The sequence below is a fragment of the Tachypleus tridentatus genome, chromosome 12 (assembly GCF_004210375.1).
Source record: "Tachypleus tridentatus isolate NWPU-2018 chromosome 12, ASM421037v1, whole genome shotgun sequence".
In the NCBI taxonomy this organism is placed as follows: Eukaryota; Metazoa; Arthropoda; class Merostomata; order Xiphosura; family Limulidae; genus Tachypleus; species Tachypleus tridentatus.
Window position 1 is genome coordinate 68711631 of NC_134836.1, and position 12211 is coordinate 68723841.

Below are 12211 nucleotides of genomic sequence, written 5' to 3' on the forward strand. Positions count from 1 at the left end.
ATGAACTACTATAAAACCAGTTCATACTTGATTCATCAAACCAAATATAACTTACTATTGAACCACTTTGAACCACTTTATACACGATTCATTAAACCAGACATGAACTACTATAAAACCAGTTCATACTTGATTCATCAAACCAGACATGAACTACTATAAAACCAGTTCATACTTGATTCATCAAACCAGACGTGAATACTATAAAACCAGTTCATACTTGATTCATCAAACTAGACATGAACTACTATAAAACCAGTTCATACTTGATTCATCAAACCAAATATAACTTACTATTGAACCACTTTATACACGATTCATTAAACTAGACATGAACTACTATAAAACCAGTTCATACTTGATTCATCAAACCAAATATAACTTACTATTGAACCACTTTATACACGATTCATTAAACCAGACATGAACTACTATAAAACCAGTTCATACTTGATTCATCAAACCAGACATGAACTACTATAAAACCAGTTCATACTTGATTCATCAAACCAGACGTGAATACTATAAAACCAGTTCATACTTGATTCATCAAACCAGACGTGAATACTATAAAACCAGTAAAACCAGTTCATACTTGATTCATCAAACCAGACATGAACTACTATAAAACCAGTTCATACTTGATTCATCAAACCAGACGTGAATACTATAAAACCAGTTCATACTTGATTCATCAAACTAGACATGAACTACTATAAAACCAGTTCATACTTGATTCATCAAACCAAATATAACTTACTATTACTTGATTCATCAAACCAGACGTGAACTACTATAAAAACCACTTTATACACGATTCATTAAACTAGACATGAACTACTATAAAACCAGTTCATACTTGATTCATCAAACTAGACATGAACTACTATAAAACCAGTTCATACTTGATTCATCAAACTAGACATGAACTACTATAAAACCAGTTCATACTTGATTCATCAAACTAGACATGAACTACTATAAAACCAGTTCATACTTGATTCATCAAACTAGACATGAACTACTATAAAACCAGTTCATACTTGATTCATCAAACTAGACATGAACTACTATAAAACCAGTTCATACTTGATTCATCAAACCAGACGTGAATACTATAAAACCAGTTCATACTTGATTCATCAAACCAGACGTGAATACTATAAAACCAGTTCATACTTGATTCACCATTTTTAACGTACTCAATATTCTCTTTCTCTACATATATATCAGATCATCCCATAAGTAATGTCTGAAAATTTAACACAGAAAGTGCATCATCATTTCTGTCTTTGTAGAAGGCTTTAATGACTAAAATATGTAGCATTACGTGTATATAAATGTTGAGACAAATAAAAGAAACTAATCCAACTCTCAGATCATCAATCAAACAAACCTTTATGAAAATGGATGTGTTTGAGGAGCACATTAGGCAAATAATGCTTTATGAGTTTAAAAATGGCAATGGTACAGCAGAAACATTTAAGGTGTTATGGTGCGGAGTCTTTCAATGAAAGAAAATGTCGAAGGTGGTTTCAAAAGTTCAAATCAAGTGACTACAGCTTAAGTGATGCACCACTTTCAGGACCTGTCGAGTTTAATGATGACTTGCTGTTGGCTACGCTTGATAAAGGTTGTGTTGTAACAGTTGAAGAACTAGCACAGAAGCTTAATTCAACCCATTCAACAGTTCACCGTCATCAGTAACAGCTTGTAAAGGTATCAAAACTTGGAAACTGGGTCCCCCATGATTTGAAAGAAGCCAACCTCTGAGCAAGAGTGGACATTTGCACTTCTCTACACACTCGTGAATGTAACTCACCTTTTTGGGGCAGGATAATAACTGGAGATGAAAAATGAACATTTTATAAAAAAAATTAAGTACTGCAGACAATGGCTCAGTGCAGGTAAACTGGCTAAAGCGTTTGAAATCCTTTCTCTTTTCTAAAGCTAAAATCGGGCATTACTTAAGAGATGACCTAATATATATATACATGAGTGGTGTAATTTATCATTTACATTAATATATATATATATGTATTACAACTATACATTTACGAATCATGTAAGTTACATATATATATCTTACTATGCTTTGTTAATATATATGTAAAATCAGTGGTGTAGAACTACGTTTTTTCCGAATCGTGCGAAAGATTTTTACTTACGTGACGTCACCATAAGGCTAATTAATATTTTTCGGTTAATTTTATATAAATAATGTATGGTCACACTAACACTTAGAAATTGTGTGTGCTTTCGAACAGTTATATCGGGTTATCTGTTGTGTCTACCACGGAGAATCAAAACCTCTATTCTAGTGCAATAAATGTCTAGATGTAGAGCTCTTCCACTAGAGGACAGTTCTTTCAACATTCATATATTATGGACAAACTGAACCAAATAAAAATCAGTAATATAAAAATAAAACTTAAAATCTCGTATTGTATTTCATTTATTATCGTTCTAACATGAATACTGCAGTGTTAATAACTTATCCTGTTAACATTAATATTACAGTGTTAACAACTGACTTCTATAACATCATATCCTGTCAACATTAATATTACAGTACTAATAACTTTGACTTTTATAATATCTTATCTTGTCAACATGAATGTTACAGTATTAACAACTTTGATTTCTATAACATTTTATCCTGTAAAGACTAATATTACAGTTTTCACAACTTTGACTTGTGTAACATCTTATCCTGTTAACACTAATTTTATACATGAAAGAAACGTAATTTCACGAGTAAATTTAATAACTTTTGTTACTTATTTTTAGTTTTTGAAGTATCTGGACAACATCGGATGTTTTAGATGATTCCTGTGTATATCTATCATAGTTTGAATGCTGTATATTATTAGTACGATAACACGTGTTATTTCTATCAATGTACGACTGTTATATATTATCGTATATGTTTCTCGTATCAATTCTTCGGGTGGGAGATCAGAAAGTCTTCGGATTTACAACGCTCTAATCAGGGATTCGATTCCCCTCGCTGGATACACCACGTAGTCTAGTATGGTTTTGTTGTCAGAAAATATACACGTATTTTATCAAAGTATGGGTGTTGTATAATATCAAAGACATTAATATGTATGTATCTCTTCTGTCGTGATACGAACGTTGTGTACTATTATATATATTAATTATAAAATTTTATATTACTATTTCTGAAGGATTGTCCTATGATTAATATAAATAAGTTATATGTTAAGTGTTACTGTTTCTAAAGTATGTCCTACGATTATCATAATTAAGTCATATCTCAAGTGTTACTATTTCTGAAGTAATGTCCAATGATTAACATAAATAAGTTAATATTAATGTTACTATTTCTGAAATGATGTCCTAAGATTAACACAAATATGTTACATATTAAGTGTTACTATTTCTGAAATAATGTCCTATGATTAGCCTAAATAACTTATATATTAAGTGTTATTCTTTTTGAAGTAATGTCTTACGATTATGGCCTGGCATGGCCAAGCGCGTAAGGCGTGCGACTCGTAATCCGAGGGTTGCAGGTTCGCGCCCGCGTCGCGCTAAACATGCTCGCCCTCCCAGCCGTGGGGGCGTATAATGTGACGGTCAATCCCACTATTCGTTGGTAAAAGAGTAGCCCAGGAGTTGGCGGTGGGTGGTGATGACTAGCTGCCTTCCCTCTAGTCTTACACTGCTAAATTAGGGACGGCTAGCACAGATAGCCCTCGAGTAGCTTTGTGCGAAATTCCAAAACAAACAAACAAACAAACTTACGATTATCATAACTAAATTATATCTCAAGTGTTACTATTTCTGCAGTAATTTCCTATGATTAACATAAACAAGTTGTGAATTGTGTTTTACTTTTTCTGAAGTAATATCCTATGATTATCATAACTAGGTTATACATTAATTGTTACTATTTCTGATATATTGTTTTATGATTAACATGAAAAACCAGCCATCGTTTTCCTTTAACTGAAACCAATTGTGGTTACGTTTTCCCAGACAAATTAATGTTTTAATATTCTTTCTATAACACAACATGGTTTTCTTTGTTTATTGTGCTCTATATGTTATTTATATTTAATTAATAAATTACATTACTACTCAGTTATTTTTGTGTGTATTTCATTAATGATATTTTTGTTTGTTTTCTTCTCTTGGTAAATTTCTGGTTTTCGAAAGATGGTAGAATACAGAACTCCTATGTTTTTTAACATAGATCAATGACATAATAAGATATATCTCTGAACCAAAGCGAACTCTGTAAGCACTTGATTAGACGAAAATCCAAATCTCATATCTACTATAATTTTGAAAACAAAATAATGAAATATTTTAACATTGATGTATAGTTTAGGAAATCTTACCTTTAGAGGGACTAGATTGGCTGGTAGTTAGGGTACTTGACTCACAAATTGAGTCGCAAGTTTGGATCATGTCCCAAACATGCTCGTTCTTTCAGCCGTGGGGGCGTTATAATGTGGGAGTCAGTTACACTATTATTTGTAAAGAGTAGCACAAAAATTGGTGTAAATGTTCCTTCTAATGTATAACTCCGAGTACATATAGCTTGATCAAAGAACTACAGCAAGTGTGAATATAATGTCATATCATTATCTTTATGGGTCATTCTATGGTCCCGGGTCAAAGGTCATGTCATCAAATTTGTAGAGTCACATACAAAATGTAATTGAATGATTATTTCATGAATGTATGTCAATACGTTTGATATAAAAGTGTTCGTTGATGATATTTAAATTTTTAGGTATCTCTTTATTTGATATATCTCATTATATCCAAGATTTATTCAACGCAATGAAACTTATCGGCCGAATTTTAATCCGATCAGGAAAAGAGATCAATCCCAAGAACACTTGCACTGTCAGATTTTAGTCTGATCCTAAATAAAAAAACAAGAACTGTAATTGATTTTGTATTTATGTTACCCATTTAGTTGTTTGTTTGTTTTAACACTGCATTGATTTCTCTAGTTTGTTTTTAGGGTTTTCATTTCAGGATCTGATTTCACAGTTCAAAACCTTCGACACTGTTTGGTAAATGAAGATAGAAGGTGATTTTCTGAGCTACTAAAACCAAGGTTGATTTCTTCATATTATAATATACAAGTGAGTAAGTCACGTAACAAAGCTGTTACAAAGTCGTGGTGGAACGGAATGTATAAAATGTATATATTTTGACATAGTTTGCCTCTACTTAAGTGTGATACAACTGAAAACTGATCCTTCTATCGAAAAGTATGTAATAGCTTTTTTTCCGATAGAAAATATTTATGTATTCAAGTTATAATGATGTGTACAGACTGGGATTTACAATTACAAAGATGAGATATTGTATGTTATTAATGACACACCAGGATAATTCCAATATAAACCTACAACAAGTCGTACACCAGCTTTGGTAAGCAAATTACAGCATGTTGAAAATTTGAGAATCCATGAAAAAAAAAGGTCAGTCAAAATCCGTCCTTATGTTCCATGCAACAGTAAGAAAGATAATAAAAATATCCTTTGAGAAAGCGATACGAGTATCACCTACACAAGATATACTTCCATAGCATGTCTGTACAACGGTCACATACCTTTAAAATGATATGGTTATTTATGCTATTACATACGAAGTTCTACTGGTTGAGTCGCTGAACGAGCGACAAAAATATGTTGTCCTAGTCTATACGGTTGAAGGATTATAGAAAGCTACCAACGAGAGGGGCTGTGCTTTTGACAAGGAATTGCTGTCACAGAGCCTTATACAATGGATCATACACTTTATGGATTTTTTCATCAACGAGGAAAATATAAAACTTGCAGAAATATAAAATTGTTACAGTTGTATAACAGCTAAACTGCCACAGGCTTACAGAACCATGGAACCGGCATACCTTACAGAAGTGTGAAACCTAAACATCTTACAGAACTGGGAAGCATCTCCAACTTACAGGTTTGTCAAACCGAACATATTTGACATAATTTTGAGTCAGATAATGGCCAAGAAATGTCTTCTAAAACAATGTTGCTGCTTTCCATGAACTTTATCTGGTAATGTATTAGCATAAAAGATATTAAGCACAAAGCTACGCAGTGGTTTATCTTTTCAGTGCTAACCAGACAGAGCTGAGCCACTGGAGACTTGAAAGATCTTATAACATTAAAACTGTGATGCAACATCGAAAGAAAGAGGGCTATGAATGTCATAAAGGCAAAACGAATCAAAGTGTAAATATTGCATTATATATTAAGTTGTCCAGAAATAAATGTCGTTTTTGAACTGCGATGTTTGGAAAAGTATAAACCAGTGTTGTAAAACATGCTTTAATCAAAGTAAGTACCATTTGCTTCAAGATACTTTTACCAACGTGTAACGATGCTGTTTATACCTCTGCTTTAAAAATCAAGAGTTTCTATGTTCAATGAACTCCCTGAAAGCTTCTTCTGTAGCTGCCTGGTTTAGAAAGCGTTTATTGTTCAAAACGCTGTCAAAGTGCTTGAAAAATGAAAATCTGTAGGGGAAAGATCTGAAGAATAAGGTGGATGAGGCAGAACCTCGATTCCCAATTCGTTCAGTTTGTGGAGCGTCATCCTTGACAAGTCTCACGAAGTTCATCTTCATCTTCAGTCAGCTCATGTGGAACCCACTTATACAACTGTTTCGTCTTTCCAATCATACTCAGGTGGTTAGCAATGCTTGATTTTCTCTTGCCTAACTTTTCTACAAGCTCACGTGCTGTTGTGCGAGGGTCTGTCTCAAATGTATCCTTTAATGTGTTCTCATATAAGGATGGCTTCCTTCCACGACCTTTGTGGTTTTCAAGACATTCATCTCCATGTCGAAATCTTTGGAATCAACACTAAAATATACGTTCAGTGGCATATTCATGGTCGAATGTCTGGTTAATGTTCCATGTAGTTTTGGTAGCTTTTCGTCCAAGTTTGAAGTCGTAAAGGGAAATCAGACGAGTAGAGATGAAACAGCAGGCAATTAAGATACCTTGTAAGTGGCAAACGTTGGATTAAATCAACCAACCAACGATAAGTTACTCAATATTCAGCTTCTAAATGTCATCGTGAGAATTCTGACATTTATTTCTAAACAATCTAATATACACATTCCTCGTTATAACCACACGGTTATAAGGTTATTTAATAATTATATAAATTACTTTCCAAAGAACGATTTAAAACTAACATTTTACATTCTCATACTTTATGGAAAATGTTTAAAGTCACAATGTCAACCATGTTACTTCTGAGGGCGAGTTCGTGGAACCAACGAAGTTGTGGCATTGAGTGAGCTGCGGCTAATATCGTTTCGAGACTCACTGGTAAAATAAGAACACATTCACAAAAACTAACACCTATAGAAAAAACTATATAAAATAACCTAAACACATCACGTACAGTATGATACTGTTAGATATTATATCAAAGTATCTAAACATATCACGTACAGTATGATACTGTTAGATATTATATCAAAGTATCTAAACATATCACGTACAGTATGATACTGTAAAATATTATATCAAAATATCTAAACACATCACGTACAGCTATAATACTATTGTGTTATACATTATTCAAAGTATCTAAACACATCACATACAGCTTTGATACTGTTAGATATTATATCAAAGTATCTAAACGCATCACGTACAGTATGATACTGTAAAATATTATGTCAAAATATCTAAACACATCACGTACAGCTATGATTTTGTTGTGTTGGGTATTATATCAAAGTAACTAAACACATCACATACAGTTATGATACTGTTACCTATTATATAAAAGTCTAAACACACTACGTACAGCTTTGATACTGTTGTGTTAGATATTGCATCAGTGTCTAAACACATCACCTACAGCTATGAAACTGTTGTGTTAAATATATCAAAGTGTCTAAATAATCTACGTACAGCTATGATACTGTTGTATTAGATATTATACCAAAGTGTCTGAACACATCACCTACAGCTGTGATACTGTTGTGTTAGATAAATCAAAGTGTCTAAACACATCACGTACAGCTATTATATAGTTGTGTTAGTTATTACTGCATAGCATCTGACCATTACTATGATATTGTTATGTTATTATATCATAACTAGAATACTGTTAGGTAGAGAGTGTATAAAAAAGTAGGAGGCTTACCGGCTCGGACATGAACGTCTCTACTTGCGATTTTTCCAACTATGTTTGACACCAAGCACCTGTAGGTGTTGGAGTGGATCTTTTGATGGTATTTATCTGCCGAAAAAGGAGGGAAAATCAACATCCCATCAGGTTCCACTGTTCTTAACCCTGTGATGCTAGTCACGGGTGTACCGTCATATGTTTCCCATGTAACAGTGATGGGCAAGGGTGTTCCTGCTGCTGAACAAGGGATCGCAGTGCCGCTAGAGTTGTGAAAAGACACTCGGTAGGGTGGTTCTTGGATAAAGTGTAAGGAAGGTTGGAGCACTTCACCTGAAACATACAAATTGGTTGTAATTTTTATTTACCTATAAAGACACTCGGTAGGGTGGTTCTTGGATAAAGTGTAAGGAAGGTTGGAGCACTTCACCTGAAACATACAAATTGGTTGTAATTTTTATTTACCTATAAAGACACTCGGTAGGGTGGTTCTTGGATAAAGTGTAAGGAAGGTACGAGAACTAAATGGAGTTGTTAAGATAAAATATGGTATCTATAACTATCTAACTAGTAAGTAACACCGTTAACAGATGTGGTATCATAATTATCTAACTAGTAAGTAACAGTGCTAACAGATATGGTAACTATAACTATCTAACTAGTAGGTAACAGTGTTAACAGATATGGTATCTATAATTTTCTGTGATATGTGTTTGTACTATCAATGATCAAAGAAATTATTAGTTGATAAGTGCTATGTATGAACTAAACACTTAAATCGGGTCAGATTCTAATATTTAGTAATTACTCGTGTAACTGAATGAACGTTTTAATTTACGATTTTTTGTAAGATGAAAGTCTTTCTTGTGAATAGCATTGAATACAAGATGCAAGAATAATTAATATTACAATACGGTTGTAGTCAACATCAGTGTTTAACATTTTGGAATTGGTTGTTGAAACGTATACCTAGTACAAATTAATGACATGGTACCATGGTACATCCATTTAAGCTATATTTAAATCTCAAATACCACGTGATCACGCAGTGCTACCTGGTGACGGACAAGATTTTTAAGGAAACTACTCGATTGAGTAGTTTCGAGCACGTGATGAGTTTATCAGTCATTGTATAAATTATTGAACATAGTTTCGTGTCAACATGAAGTAAAAGAAAAGTATATATACTGTTGAACACAGTTTGATGTCAAAATGAGATACACAAATTATATACATTGCTGAACACAGTTTTGTGTCAAATTGAAATTGAATATCATTATATGTAGGTTAAATACATTTTGGTGTCAAATTGAAATAGAAGAACATCATATAAATTGTTTGGTGTCAATGTGAAGTAGAATAACAATATATACATTGTTGAACAAAGTTTGTGTCAAACTATAGTAGAACAACATTATACACATTTTCGAACACAGTTTGGTGTCAACATGAAGTAGAATAACATCATATACATTGTTAAACAAAGTTTGGTGTCAGCATGAAGTAGAAGAACATTATACACATTGTTGAACACAGTTTGGTGTCAAAAAGAAATAAAAGAACATCATGTGTTTTGTTGAAAACAGTTTGTTTTCAAAACAATGTAAAAGAACATTATATGTATTGTTGATCATAGTTTGGCGTAAAAATGAAGTTGAAAAATATTTTATTTTTATTGAACAAAGTTTGGTGTCAAACTAATGAGGAAGAATACTATATGTATTGTTGACACAGTTTGGTGCCACAATGAAGTAGAACAATATTTTATGTGTTGTTGAACAGACTTTGGTTTAAAACTGAAGTACACATTGTTGAACACAGTTTGGTATCAGAATGAAGTAGAAAACAACTATATGTATTGTTGAACACAGTTTGGTTACATACTAAAATGGAAGCTCATTATATGTATGTTGAATACAGTTTGGTGTCAAATTGAAGTTGATAACTATTATACACAATGTTGAACACACTTTTCTCTCAAAATAAAATAGAAGAACATTATATACATTGTTGAACACAGTTTGGTGTCAAAAAGATATAAAAGAACATTATGTGTATTGTTGAAAACAGTTTGGTGTAAAAATGAAGTTGAAAAATATTTTATTTATTGTTGAACAAAGTTTGGTGTCCACCTGAAGTGGAAGAATATTATATGTATGTTGAATACAGTTTGCTGTCAAACTGAAGTAGAAGAATATTATATATATTGTTGAACAGAGTTTTGTGTCAAAAAGAAATAAAAGAACATTTTGCGTATTTTTGAAAAGAGTTTGTTGTTGAAATAATATAAAAGAACATGATATGTATTTTTTAACATAGTTTGGTGTCAAAATCAAGTAGAAGAATATTATATGTATTGCTGAGTAAAGTTCGGTTTCAGAATGAAGTAGAAGAAAATTATATGTATTATTGAACACAATTTCGTTTCAAATTTTAATGGAAGAACATTATGTGTATGCTGAATATAGTTTCGTGTGAAACTGAAGTAGAAAAAACATTATATACATTGTTGAACACAGTTTGGTGTGAAAATTAAGTAGAAGAACATTACATACATTGTTAAACACAGTTTGATGTCAAAAAAATAAAAGAGCATTATGTGTATTTTTGAAACCACTTTGTCGTCAAAATAATGTATAAGAACATTATATAGATTTTTCAACAAAGCTTGATGTAAAATTAAGTACAAAAGCATAGTGTACATTTCTGAACACAGTTTCGTGTAAATTTGAAATAGAAGAACATTATACAGTTGAATACAGTGTGGTTTCAAATTGAAATAGAAGAATCTTATATGTATTGTTGAACACATTTTGGTGTTAAAATATAGTAAAACACATTATATGTAATGATGAATAGAGTTTGGTGTCAAAATGAAGTACAAAAACATTATATACATTGTCGAACACACTTTGTTTCAAAATAAAATAGAAGAACATTACATACATTGTTAAACACAGTTTGATGTCAAAAAAATAAAAGAGCATTATGTGTATTTTTGAAACCACTTTGTCGTCAAAATAATGTATAAGAACATTATATAGATTTTTCAACAAAGTTTGATGTAAAATTAAGTACAAAAGCATAGTGTACATTTCTGAACACAGTTTCGTGTAAATTTGAAATAGAAGAACATTATATATATTCTTGAATACAGTTTGATGTCAAAATGAAGGAAAAGAAAATTATATGTATTATTGAATACAGATTGGTTTCATACTGAAATGGAAGAACATTGTATGTATGTTCGATACATTTTGGTGTCATACTGAAGTAGAAAAACATAATATACATTGTTAAACACAGTTTGGTGTAAAAAATAAAAGAACATTATGCGTATTTTTTAAAACAATTTGTTATCAAAATAATTAAAGGAAAATTATATGTATTTTTAACACAGTTTGGTGTTAATATCAAGTAGAAGAACATATATGTATTGTTGAACACAGCTTGGAGTGAAAATGAAGTTGAAAAATATTTTATTTATTGTTGAATAAAGTTTGGTGTCAAACTGAAGTGGAAGAAAATTATATGAATGTTTAGTACAGTTTGGTGTCAAATTGAAGTAAAAAACATTACATATATTGTTGAACACAGTATGGTGTCAAAACGAAGTAGGAGAACATTATATGTATTGGTGAATATAGTTAGGTGTCAAATTGAAGTGGAAGAACATTATAAATACCGTTGAATACAGTTTGGAGTCAAACTAAAGAAGAAGAACATTGTATATCTTTTAAACCACTGTTTGGAGTCAAACTAAAGTGGTAGAACCTTATATACATTGTTGAACACAGCTCGGTGTTAGAATGAAAAAAATTATTTGTATTGTGAAATAGATATTTATGACAAACTGCAGTAAAAAATTATATACACAGTTAAACAAATTTGGTGTCAAGATGAAGTAAAAGAACCTTATATTATTGTTGAACACAGTTTGGTATCAAAATGAGGTAGAAGAGTACCATATGTACGTTAAATACAATTTGGTGTCAAATTGAAGTGGAAGAACATTATATGTATTGTTGAACACAGTTTGGTTTCACAATTAAGTTCAG

The 12211-nt window shown here is 31.7% G+C and overlaps 1 protein-coding gene across 1 annotated transcript in view; it reads right to left on the reverse strand.

Moving 5' to 3' along the window:
- The window catches only part of LOC143233499 (cell adhesion molecule Dscam1-like), a 79889-nt gene that overhangs the window by 62560 nt on the left and 5118 nt on the right, over positions 1-12211 (reverse strand). The window contains exon 2 of the mRNA XM_076469785.1: positions 8172-8486. Coding sequence (XP_076325900.1) covers positions 8172-8486 — 315 coding nt within the window. The remainder of the gene's footprint in view (positions 1-8171; positions 8487-12211) is intronic.